Genomic DNA, 21,418 nt, shown 5'->3' with positions numbered 1-21,418 from the left:
ATACAACTTTATTTTCACTAACCTCTAACTGAAATTTAGCATTTTCTTCAATTATTTAAAAACATTCTTCTGAGAAAGGGTCCATTTGTTTCATCAGACTGCCCAAAGAATCTAGAACATAAAAAGTTAGGAACACCTGGACTAGATCATCTCTAAGGTCCCCTCTTCCTCTGAGAGTCTCTGAATGTATGATAGTGTATTCTAAGGTCCAACTTCTGTTCTGTCCTTGTCTGACCTTCTACAAATGTAACTTGATCTCACACCAGTTCATTCTGTTGAATGTATTTTTTCCAGTTCTGTCTGAAGAATTTCTTTATTAGATCTGTCCACCATGTCTGGAGGTTAAAGTAGATGACCTCCTGGATCTAAATCTGTGATCCAATGATTCCTAGTTTACCCAGTGCCCTGGGTGATCTTGGAGAATCCAAATCTATTGTCTCCATTAGAAGCCAAAGTGGTATAGGGGAAAGATATCTGATTCTTGAGTAAGAGGGCGGGTCAAATCCTGATTCTGATGACTTGATAGCTGTATATTTATTTATACCTTGGGCAAGTCATAACCTCTCTGGGCCTTGGATTCCACATCCATGAAGTGAGGGAAGTTGGACTAGTTACTCCCTGAGGTGCCTTACAGATCTAAATGTATGATTCAGACCTTGATATTGGGTAATTCATCTTCCCATCTCTTGGCATAATCTATTTCATATAATCGTAAACTTCGAGCTGGGAGGACCCAACCCCATCATTTAACAGAGCAAGAATCAGAGGGGAGAAGAGATTTGCTCATGGTCACCTGTGTAATGAATAAATGAGAGAGCCAGGGATATTGGGAAGACTGATGGAGAGGAGAGTCAACTGACCTGAGTTTGAATCCTGCTCTACCACTTACTCAGGGTTTGACTTTGGCCAATTACTCCCACTGTTTAGGATAATAGATCTAGATCTGCAGACTATCTAATTCAGCTCCCTCATTTTACGGGAGAGGAAATGGAGGCTCAGGGGATGTAAATTAATTGCCCAGTGCCTTTTCTACTGTACCACTACAGGCCTCGGTTTCCTCTTCTGTAAAATGAGGTGGGTGGATTTGATAACCTTCAAATTTCTTTTCAGCTCAAAATAGATGCTGCTATGACCATTGGTGAATCAGTTTACCTCTGTGGGTCTTGGTTTCATTACCTGTAAAATGAAAGGAATTGGATTAGATGGTCATGCCACCACAGGGCACCCCTACCCTTTTGGTTCCCTTTTATGTGTGGTCTTCTTCCATTAGAATGCAAACTCCTTGACAGCAGGGACTGTCTTACTCACTTTAATTTGTAACCCCAGCACAGCACCTGGACAAAGTAGATTTTTATAAATGCTTTATCATCTATCTATCCATCTATCTAGCATCTATCTCTCCCACTATTCATCCATCCATCTCTTCATCTCTCCCTTTCTCCCTCCCTCCATCCAATCATGCATCTACCTACATCTGTCCATCTATCTATGTCTCTGTGTGTCTTTCTCTATTCATCTCTTCATCCCTCCATCACTCCATTCCTTCTCTCTCTGTCTCTCCCTCTCTCTTATTCATTCTGACCATTAACCTATGATTCTATGGAATGGCAGAAATGTACCACACCTCCATACTACCTACCTTCCCCTCCCCAATCTTTTTCTTATTGTTTATTAGTTATATGATTAAAAGCAGTGCTATTTTATCACTTTCCTGACTAACACACACACACACACACACACACACACACACACACACACACACACACACACACACACACCCCTACAGGATACCCTCTCTAAGTGGCCCTCCTAGATCATTGTTATTCAGTTCTGTGTCTCTGTAGTGGCTAAATGGGACTGTCAAAAGGAACCCTATCCAGGCCAAATGGAGGGAAGTCAGTTTTTGTCCAGGACGTACCATGTAAATGTAACCTTTAAACGCAGCCTGTAATTAAAATATGCTGCTGCCTGATATATGAGAATTGGGTATTAAAGCAAACAGAGTTACTTCTGCTTATATGAATAATATCAGGCATGGGGTTAGTGAGGGATTGGTTGGCATATTGAATAAATCATTGGGATTTCAGCTGGAGGCTGATTTGCAACTTGGAATGAAAAGTTTAATAGCCTGGGTTTTGTTGTTATAGGCAGTTCTCTGGTCCAAATAATTGCAGGGAAATCTGCACCCAATAAGAGTTGAAGGTTTTGAGAATGACTTCTCTTGGTGCTGGCTAGAAGTCCTTTATTCAGAGCCCCACTCCAAGTTCTCCTGCCTGGAGCTATTCAAGGAGAAAATGGCTATGTATCTACCCAAGATGGATATGGTGAGGCACTGGATCAGGGCCACGGATTCAGCTAGGTCTTAGATCTTGATCTGGGAGGAAGCTGAATGATTTTCTGAATTATACCTTCATTTTACAGATGAGGAAAGTGAGGTCAGTGGAATTGAAGTGACCTAGGATCATAGAATCCCAGATCTAGAACTGGAAGGGACCTCAGAGGGCATCTAGTCTGAACCCATCAGTCTACATTTGTGGAAAATGAGGCCCAGAGAGTTTAAATGACTTAGGATAGATCTTCAGTGGCATCTAGAACTCGGAGGGCATCTAGTCCAACTCCCTTATTTCATGGGTAATGAAACTGAGCCACATAGAAGTGAAACCCCTGGCCCATGATCACACAGTTTACCAAACTGGTGTTTGAGGCCAGGATATGAAACTAGCTCTCTCATTGGATCAGAGATCCATAGATTTGGATGGGAACTCAGAGGGCATTGACTCTAGCCTTCTCATTTTATAAATAAGGAACCTAAGACCTTGAGAAGTGAAATCACTTATTCGAGGTCAGATAAGTAGTAGGTAGCAGAGCCAGGGTTCAAACTAGTGTCCAGGGCCACCTCCTTCCCCTATGTTTATCAATCTTGTGGTCTTTTATGCCTTTAGGATGATACAGTTCTCTTCTTTCGTTTCAAAATGGATGATGTTGCCTCAGAATAGACCAGCCAATGGGACCTGTATGGTAATCCAGTGTCAGTAATTTAGAGTGGGGTGAGCTTAAGTCAGTCATCTATCAGCATGGGAGCCCCATTTCCCACCTGCAAAATGAGAAGCAGTCCAGTGTAAGCACTGGACTTGGAACTAGTCCACATTTGGAGTTAGACCCTTATTGGCTGGGTGATATTAGGCAGGTAGTTTAAGCTCTGCATCTGTTGCTCCCCATCTCTCTGCCCCCTATTACTGGAATGCTTTGACTGTTCACTCTTGGTTTCTTTGGCTTCCTCCAATACTCAGCTCAATGCTCACCTTCCATAAGATACCATTGCTAATACCCCAAGTGCTAATGCATCCCCTTTTAGATTTCCTACCTTCTACTCTGTATATATCTTGTATGTACCTAGTTATTTAAACATTGTCTCTCCCATGAGAATGGGAGCTCCTTGAGGGCAGGGAATCTTTTTTACCTTTATTTGTATTTCCAGCTGTTAACACAGTGCCTGTTCCATTGTTAGTGCTTAATAAATGCTTATTCACTGATTTACTGGTGCTGAGATTCAGTTTCCTCCTTTGTGAAAAGAGGATGCTCACCTTTTAGGCCCTTTTCAGCTCTAAATCCACAGTGATCTTATGACATAACCCTAATTTCATTCAATTTGCCCCTTTGAAAGGCTTGGTAATGGAGATAGTGTATGGGACTTGGAGTCAGGAAGACCTGGATATACATTCCGCTTCAGATACTTGTTGTATAACTATGGATAAGTCTGAGTGGCTCCTCTGAGCCTCAGTTTCTTTATATGTAAAATAGGGACAATAGTACTTGAGTGAGTAAAGGAGTTGGGAAGACCTGGGGTTTGAATCTTGCTTATATGTGTTGACTGTGTGACCTTGAACAAGATATGGAACTTCCACCTGCCTATTTCTTTTTCTGTAAAGTGGGGATGATAATAGCACATACTTCACAAGGTTGTCATAAGGCTCAAATTATGATACCCTATATCAAGTGCTTTGCAAACTTAAAAACACTATGGAAATGCCAATTCATTATCATCATCATCATCATCATCATCATCATCATCATCATCATCATCATCATCATCATCATTCACCTCATGAGATAGTTGTGAGGATTGAATGACAGACATAAAGTATGCAAAGGAACTTGAAAATGTTTCCTGTCAGCTGTTATTAGTGATAATTCATCATAGCACATTAACATTTGTGAAAGCCTTGTTCACAACAACCTTATGAGGTAAGTATAGCTATTCAACTTTAATAGCTTAAAATTTTGCTAAGACTTTGGGGAGACCCGTATATAGTGTTATTACCCACCTTTTCCAGGTAAGGAAAAAAGCCCAGAGAAGTTAGGTGAGCTGTCCAAGGTACTACAAGATCAGAAATAAAATTTGGGTCTCTGATTCCGATCCAAGGATTGGCATTATGTCCACAATACTGCCATGCTTTTTATTTTATTTTTTTTTTTAATAAAGACCTACTGCATATAAAGAACTATGCTAGGAATTGGAACACAGTAGAAGTTAAGATGAAATACCAGTCCCAGCCCTCATGGAGTTCACAATATTAAGATTATATGGATAGATAGATAGATATACATATACATATATATGAAGAGACAGACAGACAGATAGAGAGAAACTGTAATGTGCAATAATGGAAATTCTAGTGCCTTCCGTCTCTTGGTTATTTGAAATTATTCCCTGTATAGTTTGTATGTAGTTGTTTGCATGTTGTGTCCCTTATTAGACTGTGAGCTCCCTAAGGGTAGGGCTTGTCTTTTGCCTTTCTTTGTATCGCCAGTGCTTAGCACATAGTAGGTGTTTATTAAATGCTTACTGATTAATTAACTGCATAATAGGGATGAGGATTAGACCTGTGATTTCATTGACATAGGGAATTCCTGGGTCAGAAAGTTTTCTCTGTTAATACACACCAACAGCTTCTCTGTAACTTGGAGTCACAGAGTTGAACCCAGGGGACTGAGAAATGACTTGGCCCAGGGTCACACAGTCAGAGTCAAGACTTGATCTCAGCTCTTCTTGGCTCTGAGGCCAGCTCTTTGTCCACTATGCCATGCTGCTTCTATCCAGTGTCCCCAAAATCTTAGTGCAATTTTAAGCGTCAATTGCACTGATATCCTATATATTTTGAGAATAATTACATTATTTCAGAGTTGAGAGAGACTTCAAAAATCATCTAGTCCAAAACAGAGCTGCACAAAACCCTTTCTATGATATCCTCAACAATTAACCATCCTTTCTCTGCTTTCTCTGTTTTAGCCAAGTGGGCTAAATGAGAGCATAGATGGGAATGGACTCTGAGGAAACTTATGTTCTCTGAACTCATTTGTGTCCTCACTGTTTCCTGACAGTCTTCTCTGTTATGCCTTTATTGACTCACTGCTCAGACTGTTCTAAACCCTTTGTCTTCCTTTCTTGCCCCTAAACACACCTTAACTGCCTCTGCTTTCAAGTGGCTTTTCTTCCTTCTTCTCTGAGGTTAAGAACATTTGACACAAGCTCCCTTGGCTTCCTTCCTCTTCCTCAAAATTTCTTAGAAATAATTGATTAGTCAATAAGGATTTATGAAATACCCACTATGTGCTAGTCAAGAGGCAGTGTTGCAGAGTGGGTAGAAAGATGGTCTCAGAGTTAGGAAAAGCTTAGTTCAACCCACCTCTGACACATACAAGTTGTGCCACCCTAGATCAATCAATAAAGGATCAGTGCTCTAGGCAGCTCTGTAACTCTGCACTGCACAGAAGGTATTGACTTGTATTAGAAGAGGAAGTTCTTCATGGGGACTCCCTATATTCAGGAAATTAAATCTGATGAAAAAGGATGTTTGAGGTTACAGAGGCATAAATCTGGAGACAACCATATATGTTGGTCTGTTATTAACCTATTTTACAAATAAGGTAACTGGGGCATTCTGTGGTTGTGACTCAGCTGTCATCCTCCATGACGTATCTGTGACTTTTGATTCAATATTGTTGCCAGGTCTTATCAACTCACCCACTACAACTTCTCTCCAATCTGCCCCTTTTGCTGAGCTCTCCTGGTTTAAGTCCTTATCACTTGTCACTTGGACTGTTACAATAGCTTCCCTAATTGGTTCCCCTGCTGGTAGTCTTTCCTACTTTTAACACTGTTCCTAAGAAGATTTGTGACTGGCTCAGAGTCACAAAACTAGTAAGTGTCTGAGGCTGGATCTGAATTAGAACCTGAGTCCAGGTCCAATGCTTTGTCCATTGTATCACCTAGCTGCCTCATAAGAAGGGAAGTGATAGAAAAAAATGCAGAATGGCTGCTCTTCCTAAACTAGTTTCTAGTAGGAGCTAGATTATGAAAGGCTTTAAATGCCAGCCTAGGGAGTTTATGAGAGACAATAGAGGACTCCTGAAAATTTTTGAACAGGGGAATGATAGTGCCAGACCAGATTCTCCAGAAGAGTATTAGAGGTAGGAGATACTGGCAGCAGGGGAACCAATTAGGAGGCTATTATAACAGTCCAAGTGACAGGTGATAAGGGCTTGAACTAGGAGGGCTGAGCAAAGGGGGCAGGTCAGAGAGAGTGGGAGAATCAATGAGACCTGGCAACAAGATTGCATCAAAAGTGACAGAGAAGTCATGAGGGATGACAGCTGAAAAAAAGACCATCAGATGGAGCAGCTCAGAGCTCAATGGTAACCTTAGAGAGAGCAGTTTTAGTCAAAGTGGTGGGGTCATCAGACATATGGAAAGGGGTCAAGAAGTGAGGAAGAGATGAGGAAGGAGAGGCTCCAAGTTTAAATGACCCTTGAAAATCTGTCCTCCTCTGCTTGAGAGGATGCTCTCTTCAACTGTCACTCCCAGAATCCTTCCTTCCTTGAAGTCTCAGTTCAGGTTCAACCTTCCCAGAGGAATTTGGAAGTGAAAAGGAGTAAGATCTAAAACAGTAGCTTGAGGTGATGGCTCTGGGAAAGAGAGGGACCTCACTCATTTGTTCTGCAGAGATAGGAGCAAAGAAAATGCACGAAGAGGAGGAAACATTTTGACGTGTGAAGAAAGACCCAGTAAGCATACAGCAGCTGCCTGGTCTTGACCTTCTCAAGTAAAGTGGGAGTTAAGGTCATCTACTAAGATACAGGGTGGTGAGATTGGCTTTTGGGGGCTTGGGAAAAGAGGAGCCTCTTGGCTTATTTTCAAAACTGCTGTAATTTCCATGTGTTAGGCTCATAGATTTAGAACGTTAAAGGACCTCAGAAGCTCTTTAGTTCCAATTACCTTATTTTACATAGAAGGAAGCAAGGCCAGTTAAATGACTTGCCTTCTTGTGACTCTAGCCCTCCTGAAAATCCAACACAGGGAGTCTACCCACAGGCCTTCTTTTCCTTCTTTTGACATTGAATAGAGATCAGTGGAGCACATAGGCTAGCCGGTGGTTTTCTCTGTGTCTTGCTACATGAGTGGCCTGTCTGTAAACTTTAAAGCATAATGTAAAGGAAAATTATTATTATGTTTTTCTGGGCATATACTTTTCATCAGATGACCTTGTTGCTATTACAAAATGAGGGGACGATGGGTTGATGTCTAAAGTTCCTTCTGGCTCTAAATGCATGCATGATCCAATGACTTGTTTTGCAATCTAAGCCCCTCATCATACAAGTGAGGAAACTCTGGCACAGAGAAGGAAAGCTATTTTCTCAAGGTCACACAGCCGGAAGTTGCAGACTTGGGTCAATCAGTTGAGATCATTTTTGCAAAGAATTTTTCAAATCTTGGAGCCTGAAATGCATATCAGCTATTGTTAGAACCACCTCTCCTGCTTCCTTGTCCAGGGAGTTTTCCATTCTATTCCCAGCTCAAATGTCACAGGGAGCTTCTGCTGATTCCTCCTGACTCCTAGCCTACAGTGCTTTCCCACCATACAAGGTTGCTTTTCAACTGGAGCTGATAAGACTAACCCATGGGCTTTGGGGGAGAACTTTCTGTTATCCATCTGCTTTGAGATCCCAGGACAAAAGATACCAGGGACTAGCGATATGCAAAATATGACTCGGAGTCTGTATTCCTGGTTATCAGAAAATTGGACTGGAAAAAGAGCTTTTGTTCTGCCACTGAGACATCTTAATAGGTGCTTTGATTGGTTAAACAGAAGCCTGCTGTCTCAATTTAATTGCTGTAAATGCTGTTTGCCTTACTGCTTATAATAACGGCCCTGGCTTACCAGTAGATTTGTGTCTTCTCTTTAAAAAAATATAAGTTTTTAGAATAATTGGCAGGGATGATGAAATACAAACATAAGGAAGTCAAGATAGAATTTCAGGGTTCAAATCTCCATCCACCCGTGCCCTTCCATGCTATAAATGGTTGTTGCTGGAAACCAATGATAGGATGCTTAATATAACTGACAAAATTCATTGTTGCTCACCTGTGGGAGATATTGGGGAAATGAATCTGTGTTATTAAGGTTAATTACATATGTTTTTTGAGCATCTAATATATTTGAGAAAAAAAGTGTAACCAGTGATTAGGCATCCAGTGCAGAGGAATGCTTCTCAGATGGCCTCTGTGCTTATTGAAGAAGGAAGCAGTGGGAGCTGGAGGGTGGCAAATAGCAGGGAGGAGGAGGTGGCCTGAATGGTCTGATCTCCTTCCCAGCACCCAGAACTAGCCCCAGGGAAAGTTGGGAGGCTTGAAATGTTTGTCTTCCAAGTCCTTGAGCTGCACATTTGTATGGTGCATGTAGAATAGGAGTTATTAACCATTTTTTTTTGTGTTGTGGACCCCTTTGACAGTGTCGTGAAGCCTATAGATCCCTTTTGGACCTCAGAATAATGGATTTAAGTGTATAAAATAAAATACAAAGGATTGCAAAGGAAACAAATTACACTGAAATACAGTTGACAAAATATTTTTTAAAAATACATTCATAGACCTCAGCTTAAGAAGTCCCTAAAGGACCTAGGTTTAAATTCCTTCTCTGCCCCTTAACAGCTGTGTAACTTAAGGTGGGCCCATTAATCTCTTTGAGCCTCAGTTTCTTCATCTATTAAATGATACTTTGAGCCCAAATGAGCTTGTAAATCCTCTCCAGCTCAAAATCAGATTCCTTTTTCTCCCTTCCCATTTTCTTTTTTTTTTAAAGTAAGTGATGTATTTTGTTTTTATATCACTCTCATTTAGACATGACCATTCATGTGTATGTGTATGTACATACATATGTGTGTATGTATGTATGTATTCTCCCCTCCAAACATCACTTCCACCCAGAACTGACTATTCCCTTGTTAACAAAGAAAAAAGCCAGTTGAGCAAAAACAAGGCTAGAGTGGCTGGCAATGTATTCAACATTGTACATTCCTAGCCCCCACCCCTACTGCTCTGTCAAGGGGAAGGTTCCTTTTCCTTTTCTGATTCTTTCCCCCCTCTTTCATTCATCCTACACATTGCTCTTTGCCCCAGTACTCCCAAGAAACTCTGGCCTTAGTCTAGAAGGAAAGTGATCTAAGAAAAAACTCATTCCCCCTGGGTGTTAGGGACTGAACGTGCAATGGAGTGTAAAGGAAAAAGTGGGAAGTAGAATTGGGCATCCAGAAGACCCAAATTCAAATCCCACCATTGGCACTTGCCAGCTGTGACCTTAGACAAGTCATTGTAATCCTCTGAGCTTTACTCTCTTCATATAATATCCATTTCTACAATTGGGTATTATAACAGCACCAGTTCCCAGGCTTGTTGTGAGGATCAGATGAGATAATGAACATAAAGCATTTTGCAATTCTTGTTCAATGTCTCTTACTCCTCTTTTTTTCTGTAGATTTTTCAATTTTAAAAGAGGAAAAATGAGTCATGCTGAGCCCTCAACAACAAATCAGCCACAGTTGAATGAAGCAGAGAACACCATCGATTTAGAGTTAGAAAGGACCTTAGAGGCTAGCTAGCTCATTTTACAGTTGAAAAAACTGAGACCTGTGAAAGTTAAGTTACTGGTCCAAGGTCATGCAAGTAGAATCTGGGTAGAATTATAACTCAGCCCCTCTGACTTCAAAGCCATGGCTCTTTCCATTGTAAGACCAACATATTAAAAGGGTGTTGAGTTCATGCCATCTGGGATTGTTCAGGATAGAGAAGAGAAGACCAAGTGTGTGTGTGTGTGTGTGTGTGTGTGTGTGTGTGTGTGTGTGTGTGTGTGAGTGAAGTGGCATGATAATTGTCTTCAGTATTTGAAGGACTGTCACATGAAAAACAGGTTAGCCTTGTTCTGTTTAGCAATGGCTGGAAGTTTCAAAGAGACAAAGTTAAGCTAGCTAGCAAAATGTAGATAGACAAATTCAAATAAAAGATATAGATAAATAATAGATAGATAGATGATAAATAAATGATAGAATGATTGATAGGTGATAGATGAACAAACAGATAGACAGATGAGATAGATAGACAGATAGACAGAACAGATAGGGGGGGGAATTTATTTAACTTTTACTATGTCTGACACATGGCGATAAATTCCAGGGATTCAAATACAAACAAGACAAATATAACCTCATGGGGCTTACATTCTAATTTGGGAAAATAACACATAAAAGGAAACCAGAAAGGAGGCAGACAAAGGAGAGAAGAAGAGTGACTGGTAAGAGGTAACATGGCTATTAAGTAGGAAGAGCACAATGGAGAGACTGAGTCCATGCATAAGTGAAGCATGGCAGGGATAACTTCCTGAAATGACAGTCATAGAGTGGGAGTCATTGATCAGGAGAGCAATGCCTCAGAATTATAAGGAAAATTTCCTAAGAGAAATATCTAAAAGTAGAACAGGATAACTCACAATATAAGGACTTTGTCTGCACTGGAAATATCTTTAAGCAAAGGCTAGATGCCCACTTGTATATATCATAGAGAGGTTCCTTTTTCAGGTGGTCTCTAAGGTCCTATCTGAAATTCTGTAATTTTCAGGCATTTGGAAAGTTCACATCTCTCACACCAATAAATTGTGTTCTTCTGGTTCTTGGTGATGGCCTAGTCAGGCTTCCACTTTGGAAAATTGCTTTGATAATTGAATGGAGGATGGATTGGAAATAGAGAGCAACTTGAGACAAAGAAACTGATCAGCAAAGCTATTGTAATAGTTCAAGCTTGTGTCAGGATGGTGGCAAAAATGTCAGAGGAGAGAAGGGATTGAATATGAAAGATGTCACAAAGGTAGAAATAACAGGACTTGGCAACTGATTGGATATGGGGGGCGGGAGGGTGAGACAGTGAGGAGCTGAAGATGATACCTAAATTATGAGTCTGGAGAATTGTGGTACCCTCAATAGTAAGAGAGAAGATAAGAAAAGGGAAAGGTTTGCAGGGAAAAGATGATGATTTTCACTTTTTTTTGATGTGTTGAGTTTAAAATGTCTCTAGGACAGCCAATTTGAAATTTTCAATAGGCGGTCGGAGAAGTAAGGCTGGAGGGTGGCAGAGAGGCTAAAGCTGGACAAAGAAATCTAAGAATCATTTGTATGGTGCTGATAGTTGAATCTATGGACACTGATGAGGTCAACAAATGAGATATCATATAGGGAGAAGAAAAGTGAGCCCAGGACAGAATGCTGGACAACACCCATGGTTAGTGAACATGACGTAGATGAAGATCCAACAAAGGAAACTGAGAAGAAGCAGTCAGATCGGGAGGAAGAGAACCAGGAAAGTGCAGTGTCATGCAAAACTAGAGAGAAGAGAATATCAAGACAAAATGGGTGATGGATGTGTAAAAAAAAAAAGGCTGCAGTAAGGATGATGCTTGAGAAAAGGCCAGTAGATTCCATAATTAAGAGATCATTGGTAACTTTGGAGAGAGCAAATTTACTTGGTTAATGAGGTAGGCAGCCAGACTACAGAAAGTTAAGAAGAGAGAAGATTCAACTACGAACAGTGAGTACAAGTTTCAAAGCAGTAATTCTAGGCTTGATGTTGGAAAACAATTGGATATAATCCAAGGATAAAATGCCCACTTTCCCCTTCTCCTGGAGTTCATCAAGAAAAGGCTGCCTGGTCACTTATCTTGGCCAGGGATGTTGGAAGGATGATTGTTGTTCAGGATGGTCACTGAGGTCCTATCCAGCTCTGATATTCTGTGATCCCATTCTTTGACTCCAACCTGAATGCATTTCCCATCATTCCAAGCTCAGTGTAAGCTTCTGAAGAGCTTTGACCATCTGAAGCTTGCCATGGATGTTCCCCAGGGTCTAGCAGAGTGCTAGGCTTAGAGTAAGCACTGAATTAAGAAGATCTGGGGTTGATGACTAGCAGGATTCAGTTGTGAGATACCCCGATAGGAAAGCATTATTTCTACCCATATCCCTTATGTTACCCAAGTAAGCAACATCTCAGGGAGCTAACAGCTAGGGCATATAGGGCTCCAGTTCTCAGGAGGAGAGAGAGTTGGAGAGAGCATGTAATCTATTTCTTTTTTTTTCTTCCCATCTTTTCTCTTTCCTGCCTTCCCTTTCAAGTTTCTTAAATTGGCTATCCTTAGTTTGACATTTTGTCTTTAAGTTAAACTAGAGAAAACTCTTGAAGGAAAAGGACTTTGTCATATCCATCTCTATATTTCCTTAAGTACCAAGCTCCTATTAGATATTCAATAAATATATTACCTGCAAGAGATATTAACTTGGGATCAGTTAACTTAAATTTTTTTTTTTGCTAACTGTATTTCAGTATGATTAATTTCCTTTGTATTCTCGTCGATGTTGTTTTATGTATTTAAATACATTATTCTGGAAAGAGATCCATAGGCTTCATCAGGCTGCCAAAGGGTACATGCTGCAAAAACGGTTAAGAACCCCTGATTTACTGAATTAAATTATGCCTTCTGTCACACAGATATCTTAAACTCCACCCAGCCCAAACTAAACTGCTTACCTTTCCCCCCAAAACCTCCCTCTCCCTCACTTCTCTGTTACTGTTAAGGGTACCACCAGCCTCCCAGTCCACCAGGCTCTCAGCCTAGATGTCATCCTGCACTCCTCACACTCACCCTCCATATTCAATCTGTTGCCAGCTCTTGTTAGCTCCTCCTTTGTCAGATGTCTCATGTATGTCCCCTTCTGTTCTCTGACACTGTTGACACCCTGGTGCAGACCCTCATCCCTTCATGCCCAGATTGTTGCTTTAGCCTGCGATTTGGTTTATCTTCCGCCATTTGTCTTCCACTCTGCTGTTAAACTGATCTCCCTGAGAAAAGGCCAAGGTTTCGCACTGCATCCAGGGCCATCTCCAGTAGTCCTGATCCATATCTAGCCACTGGCCCCAAATAACTCTGGAGGAGAAAGTGAGGCTGGTGACTTTTACCAGCTCTCCTTAAATCCAATTCACCTACAGGTCATGGCATCACCCTCCTGATGCCATGGACCTCTTCGAGAATGAAGGGCAAACAACAAATTGACCCTTTGGCCTCTTTATTCAGTAAACCCCAGTTGCTCCCTGCTGCCTCCAGCATCACACATACAACCCTCTGTCTGACATTCAAAGCCCTTCATAGCCAGCCTTCCCCTGCCCTTCATGGTCTTCTTACACCTCACACACCCCTCCCCCATATACTCTATGATCCGGTGACATTGTCCTCCTTGATATTCCTTAAATTCAACACTCCATTTCCTGATTGTGGGCATTTTTACTGGCTGACCCCCATGCCTGTAAAGCTCTTACTTCTCATCTCCATGTCCTTGGCTTCCTTCCCACCTAAAATCCTACTTCCTATAAAAAGCCTTTCTCAATCTCCCTTAATGCCATTAATTCCCTTTAAATTATTTCCAATTCATCCTGTCTCTATCTTGTTTGCAGCTAGGTGGTGCAGTGGATAGAGCCTGGGGTCAGGAGAACCTGAATTCAGATCCAGCCTCAGACACTTCCTGGCTGTGTGACCCTGTTTGCCTCAGTTTCCTCATCTGTAAAATGAGCTGGAGAAGGAAATAGCCAACCACTCCAGTGTCTGCCAAGAAAGCCCCAAAGGGGATCATGGGGAGTTGGACACAACTGAACCGACTTGACAACAACAACAGCAAACTCTTAGTTGCACATAGTTGTCTTCGTATTTTCTTCCTGGTTAGATTATCAGCTCCTTGAGGGCAGGGACCATCTTTCGCCTTTCTTGAATTCCCCAGCACTTACTATAGTGTCTGGCTCATAGTAGGGGCTTAATAAATGCTTATCGCCTGACTGACCGAAAGTGATGATAGAGAACATCTAGCTTGGTCTTTTCACTTAATAGATGAGTATAGCCACTTTATAGGTGACCGTCAGTTACCGAGATAAAAGGAGTTACCTATGGTATCACAATGATAAGCAGCCCTCTGACTTTGAGCCCAGGTCCTCCGACTCCAAATCCAGAACTTTCTTCCCTGCCCTATAGTAAGGTGCTTTCTGAATTTTGTGCAGGGACTCTGATACCAGAGACCTGGGGTTGGGTAAATAAGCCCATTCACTCACTGACTGCTTTTTTCAGGCAGCCACGGCCTCCTGATTTTGTCGTTGCTCAGTCATTTCCAAGTCTTTATGACCCCCTCTGGGGTTTTCTTGGCAAAGGTACTAGAGTGCTTTGCCATTTCCTTCTCCAGCTCATTTTACAGATGAAGAAACTGAGACAAACATGTTTAAGTGACTTGCCCAGGATCACACATCTAGTAAGTATCTGAGGCTGGATTTGAACTCATGAAGATGAGCCTTCCTGCCTCCAGGCCTGGTCTTCTATGCATTGCACCACCTAGCTGCCCCAGCCCCCTGATTACTAGAAATTTTGGAGATTCTTATCTCAAGTCCCACAGGGCCTCTAGGTCCTGCCCTCAGTCATTCAAAGTTGGGGAAATTGTGCTTATCTGCTGAATAATCTGCTCCTTCTGCCTCTCTGCTTTCTTCCTCCAGACACACTGTCAGTGCCTCGATGGTCTCCTCAGATTCCTCGAAGAGATCTAGGCAACTCAATAAAACACAGGTAGGCTGGATTTGGGGGACGGGGAAGGGAGGTGGGATGGTGTTCATATTTCATTTCTCTACAATGGAAGATGCTCCCTGGACCATTAAGGCTAGCATTTATATGGCACTTTAAGGATCACAAAGTGTTTTACATATGTCATCACATTTGACCCTTACAGAATTGAGAGGTAGGTGCTATTATTTTCCCCATTTAACGGATGAGGAAACTGAGGCCTGGAGAGGTAAAGTTAAGCCCTTTATAAATATTATCTCATTTGATCTTCACAATTCTGTTTGTTTGTTTGTTTTTTGTTTTTAGGCAGTTGGGGTTAAGTGACTTGCCCAGGGTCACACAGCTAGTAAGTGTCAAGTGTTTGGTCTGAGGCTGGAATTGAACTCAGGTACTCCTGACTTCAGGGCTGGTGCTCTATCCACTGCACCACCTAGCTGTCCCTGATCTTCACAATTCTGAAAGGTAGATGTTATTACACTTTTTTTTACAATTGAAGGAACTGAGGCAAACAGAGGCTAAATGACTTGCCCAGGGTCACACAGCTAGGAAGTATCTGAGACTGGATTTGAATTCAGGTCTTCCTGACTCCAGGTCCAGGACTTTATGCACTGCACCATTAGCTTCCTCAGGGAAGTCAGAGTCAGGAAGATGTGGCTCCAGGCCTGGCACGTAGTCGGTGCTGGAGTGCTTGTCAAATTAACATTGCTGTACTGCTCTAGGCCTCAGTTTCCTCTTCTGTAAAATAAGAGATTCAGATTACATGGCCTCTAAAGTCCCTTCTAGTCTTAGAACTGTTTTGCTCCCTCTTGCACAGAACAGCTTTTGTGTTCTAGAAGTCCCCTCAGGTCATTCTGCTGAGGACAGGGTAGCTGCTGCTCAGACATATCCAATGCCACCTCCATTGGTATCTCAGCCTCAAGCCATTCCCTTCCAAAGAGATCCTGGCAATCTCCAGGGAGAGATGCCAGAGAAGGTGCTGAAAGGAGCTGCATCTGGGGGATGAACCACCCACCTCTGTAATGCCATGTCTCCTGGCCCAAATTCTTCTCTCACTTCACTGGATCAGATCTTTGACTTCCTGATGTGATCCATTCTTTTCTGATGGATAGAAAAATGATTTCTGAGATGAGCCTTCATGTTACCATTTCTATTGCTGATAAGTCCCCAAGGTCATGATGAAATGGCTACAATCTCTCTATGATGGCCTCTAAAGACTTTGTGAAGGAAGAGAGATACAGAGAGAGACAGAGACAGAGACATAGAGACAATGACAGAGACACAGAGAGAAATAAACAGAGACAGAGAAAGAAAGAGATGGAGACAGAGAGACAAAGGGAAAGGGAAGAGAGAAACAGAGAGACAGAGGGAAAGAGAGAAGACAGAGATAGAGAGATAGACAAAGAGAGAGAATGAAGACAGAAATAGAAAGGAAGAAAAGAGAAGACAGAGAGACAGAGACAGAGAGAGATAGAGAGACAAAGGCAGAGAGAGAAGACAGAGACAGAGAAAAAGAGGTGGAGAAAGGAGACAGAGAAGAGAGAGAGACAGAAGGGGGATAGAGAAAAGAGAGAGACGGAGAGAGAAGAGAAGAGAAAGAGAGAAGGAGGAAGAAAGAAAAGAGAAAGGAGTAAGAAGGGGGACAGAGATGGGGCAGGGGGGCAAATTGTGGAAGGATGGAGATGGTCATACCAGAGAGGAAGTTTCAGGGGAAAAGGCAGTTGCTAAATGTCTCCTGATCAGTAGAATTCCTTTCTGAAGATGTAAGGAATTGAGCCAAGGGGCTGCTATTGCCAACTGTCCCTCTCTGTCACTTAGGCATTCCTGCTGTTGGCAGGACAAAATTGTCTTCCAGTGAAGAGAGGGGATTTTCATTCTATCCCTTTGAGCCACAGAATCAGAGTTGGAAGGGCCCTTAGATCATGTTGTCCAGTCTTTTTTCAGATGATAAACCTGAGGCTCTGAGAGCTTATGATGTGCCTAAGCTCACCCAGCCAGGTATCAGGACAGCTGGGCTAGAAGCCGAGCCTCCACACTCCAGGTGCGTAAAATCAATTCATCAGTAATCCTTAATGATGAATTGCCTAATTTGTGCCACACACGCCCTGTGTTAGACACTGGTGGGAGGGCACAAAGATAAACGTGGCATAGTACCTGGGCTTACATGCCACTGGGGAGGAAGAATATGGCTCAGTGCCTTCCTCCCAGAGGATGCTGTGTCCCAAATGGATTTTAAATTAGATACCTCCACTTCATTTGAGAACCGTTAACAACTTCGATCTCAGGAAATTACCAGGAAACAAAAAACTGTAAAAACCTTAACCAAGGCAGAAATTCTTGCTCAGTCATATCTTGATGGCCAACTTGCTTAATATTAAGGATTAATCATCATCGTTATCATAAGCAATAATATAATAACAGATGTTTCTATAGCACTTTAAGGCCTACAAAGTACCTCACATATCTACAAAGTACTATACATATATATATAATACACACACATATAAGTGTATGTGTATATATATACACACACGTAAGTGTATATGTGTATGTATATATATATATACATATATAATATACATATATATATGTATATATATACATATATATATATACATATATATATATATATTATATATATATATATATATATATATATATATATATATATGGAGGAGAGAGAGAGAGAGAGAGAGAGAGAGAGAGAGAGAGAGAGAGAGAGAGTGTGTTAGTTTCATTTTTGATATTGTATCCTCAACATCTGGCTTATAGTACACACTTATTGATTATCTCATTTGATAGAAGACATGGTCCCAGTTCTGCTTGACCCTACAGGTATAGATAGAATCTGGCAATTAGATAGCACAGTGGATAGAGTGTTGGGCCTGGAATAAGAAGACTTGAGTTCAAATCCAGTCTCAGATACTTACTAGCTGTGTAACCCTAGGCAAGTCACTTTATCTCTGCCTACCTCAATTTCCTTATCTGTGAAATGGGGATAATAATAGCCCCTTTATCCTATGGTTGTTGTGAGGATCAAATGAGATGATATTTGTAAATGCTTTACAAAACCTAAAGCACTTTATAAATGCTAGCTGTTATTAATTGTTATTATTAAGGTCTCAAGAGTTAATTGTAATCTTAATATGAAGAAATGCTTCCTAATGATCAGAGCTATTTAGAAGAGGAATGGGCAACTTTGAGATAATAAATAGGATTGTAGCTGTAGAGCTGGAAGTTACATTAGAGGTCATTTGGTCCAAGCCCCTCATTTTACACAAGAGGAAGGTGAGTCTCAGAGAGCTTAAGTCCAGTGTGGTAGAGCCAGGATGAAAACATTTGAAACTTGGTCCCCTAATTCCAAATTCAATGTCCATTTCCCTCTCACTGGAAGTCTCTATGCCAAGGTTAGATGCGCCCTTTGGACAGTGCTATAAAAGGGATTCTTGTTCAGGTATGGGTTGGACCAGATGAGCCCGTGAAGGTCCCTTTCCACTCGGAGATTCTTGAATTTCTGAAGATGCTGATACTTTGAGTTGCCTCCATGCTTGTGCAGCCCTTGGCCCAGCAGGCGCCCAGATCTCACAAAATGCCCTGGCTCAAGTGGACCAAACTCAATCTGGGATAAGCATTTCCTCTAAAAATGTTTTCTTGCACTCTTCATGTCCCCCATTCTAAAGCAGGACATCAAAGTAAATTTCTGAGAGCTTAGACTTGGCTCATGTGTAGGGTTTCCTGAAAGAAGACTAACAAAGGTCCATTTTAGGAAATGTGCAAAGTAGTAGATATCAGGTATAGGACAGCTATTTATTTCTTCCATCACAAAATAATCCTTAAAGCACAAGACTCATAAACATTCTTTGACAGATTCTTAAAGTAAGAAACAATCATCTATAACTCCTGTTATACTCTTCTGAAAGAAATAAACTCCCAGGAGACTTGGAGTAATTCTGAGAGATATTTTATGTTCACCTCAGATATGTGCTGTCTGAGCAGCAGCTCAAGGTCTGTATCATCTGACCAGTCAGGCATGCATTTCTCATTCTTCTGGCAGCAGTCAACTGCTTCTCTGGGACGAGTGTAGTTGCAGGAAGCACCTTTCCTTAGGTAGCAAGCACCCCATTCAGTGACCCAGACCTCTCAGCTTCATGAGGTAAACATTCATCTTTCAAGATTTCTGCATTCAGGAAAAGAAACACAAAGCAGAGGAGGCAGCTAAGGATCCAGCCTCAGTCTCACGTGGCAAATATATGTGGTAGCTTCCATAGCTGCTAGTGGAGAGGGACAGAAAGAATGACAATACCAATAATAACAATATAATGATAAGAACAATAGTCAGCATTTATGTAGTGCTTAAAGGTTTGCAAAATACTTTACAAATATTACCTTATTTCATCCTCCTTGGAGGTTAGGTGCTATTATTATCCCTATTTTACAGATGAGGAAACTGAGGCAGGTAGGCATCTAGAGTCACACAGATAGAGTTTGAAACAGGATTTGAACTCAAGTCTTCCTGGCTTCGGGTCCAGCACTGTAGCCACTGCGACACCTAGCTACCACTAAGGAAGAGAAATCCCTTCCCTCCTAGCTGGAAGTTCAAGGAAGACTGGGTCTCAAGAAGAGGCCAGCTTTAAAAAAAAAAAAAGCTTCTCTAGTTTACTGAGTTCCTCTTGGCTCAATCACCAATCATGGTTGACAATATTCTACCCCCTACCCTTCCACGAAGAGAAGAGACAAACTAGGAGCTCCTTTATTAAAGGGCCCACCAAAAGGATCCAGGGTATAGCCTTAGCCCTTTGCATATTCTATGATGTAGCTTTGCAGCAATCAGACCCATACCCAGTGATGTCTCTTGAACCTGAGCCACCACTGTCCTTCTGGAAAACTCTTCCACAGAGCCACTCCTGGGAACCAAGGCAAAATTGCCCATGATATGCTTTCCGTGAACCCTGAGTGACTTGCAGGCTGTTCTCTCTCTAAGTCCCAGGGAGGGGGGGGAGTAGACTCTGAAGCTTCAGTGAGCATTTCACCCTCCTCATGCTTGAACTGTGTTGTCCCAGCTGTCAAGCCCATGGGGGGAAAAGAAGGTTCGCTTCAGCTCACAGCTCCCGCTAATTAACTGTAACAGAACTCCAATTCTGGCTGATGAGCCTGATATAAATCACATGCCTAGAAGCCAGTACATACTCAAAAATGAATACTTGCCTGCCCATGGAACTCCCAAAAGTTTCTGTGAAGAGCCCTTTCCTCCCTCCCCACCCTGGCCATCTGAAATGATAAGTAACTGAAAGCATATTATATGCAGGGAAAACAGCCACCTCGGGGCCCCACAGAACAGATCATCTGGAGAGGGAACTGATGACCTGCATTCTGAGCTAAGTTAATACTTCTGTTCTGATACTGGGTTGGTGACAATAACAACAAATACAGGAGCAGCAGTGCATGTAGGTATATTTTCAGTTAGGTCTAGGGCAGGGGTGGGGAACCTGCAGCCTTGAGGCCACATGCCACACTTGAGGACCTAGAGGGTCTCAGGTTCCCCACCCCTGGTAGGCCATTTAAATTCAACACGCATTGTTCAGTTATCTCCTATATGCCAGGTATTGTGCTGGGCGAGAGAGAGAGAGAGAGAGAGAGAGAGAGAGAGAGAGAGAGAGAGAGAGAGAGAGAGAGAACCCAAACAGTTTCTGCCTCAGGGAGCTTAGATTCTATGGAGAAAAACAATGAGTACCCAAAAAAGTAAACACAAAGATTTTATTTTTAAACTATACTGTTGAATGAATGAAAAAAGCATTTAATAAGCACTATGCCGTGCACTGTGTTAGATATTGGGTATAAAAAGACCAAAAAATAACATTCCCTAACCTCAGGGAGCTTGTATTCTATAGAGGAAAACAACATACATACACAGAGAAGTAAATAATTGTGGTGGGGGAAGATGAAATGATGGAGGAGACAAAGGTTAGATCTTTTGAGCGTAACCATTTATTAAGCAATGCATGACAATTGCCCGACAAACCAGGACCAGACCTCCTCAGCTTAGAGACAGACTTTTATACCTTAAAAATGATTAATCAAATAAAACAAATTAAAAGGAAATGATACAACTTTAGGTCATCTGATTTCTAATTGAAGGAAAGATTAGGGAGTTTCCAAGTTGGGAGGGGGAGAGTGAATAGCTCGATTCCCTAAAATCAGAAAAAGAGGTGTCTCATCCCTCCCCCACAAAGGAACATGGAAACAATAACTGACCAGTGCAGGGCCATTTTTCAGATCAGATAAGACATATCAATTGCTTGAGATATACAACTGTGAGAAAACTCCTTGCATCAATCTTTGGATCTGAATTTCTGGTCCAGAATGACCTAGGTCCTTAGTTAAGGGTTTCTAAGCATCAGGTAGATGTGGTCCGGCTTCCCAGCCATGCAGGGCTAGATCCAGACAATGCAAGAAGG

At 41.8% G+C, this 21,418-nt stretch overlaps 1 protein-coding gene across 1 annotated transcript in view; it reads left to right on the top strand.

Moving 5' to 3' along the window:
- KSR2 (kinase suppressor of ras 2) overlaps nt 1–21,418 on the top strand; it is a 582,604-nt gene that overhangs the window by 389,599 nt on the left and 171,587 nt on the right. The window contains 1 exon segment of the mRNA XM_021007997.1: nt 14,903–14,972. Within this exon segment, the coding sequence (XP_020863656.1) occupies nt 14,903–14,972 (70 nt within the window).

Source organism: Phascolarctos cinereus, unplaced genomic scaffold (genome assembly GCF_003287225.1).
Source record: "Phascolarctos cinereus isolate Bilbo 61053 unplaced genomic scaffold, phaCin_HiC Scaffold_4;HRSCAF=312, whole genome shotgun sequence".
Classification (NCBI taxonomy): domain Eukaryota; kingdom Metazoa; phylum Chordata; class Mammalia; order Diprotodontia; family Phascolarctidae; genus Phascolarctos; species Phascolarctos cinereus.
This window is presented reverse-complemented; position numbering and strand designations above follow the sequence as displayed.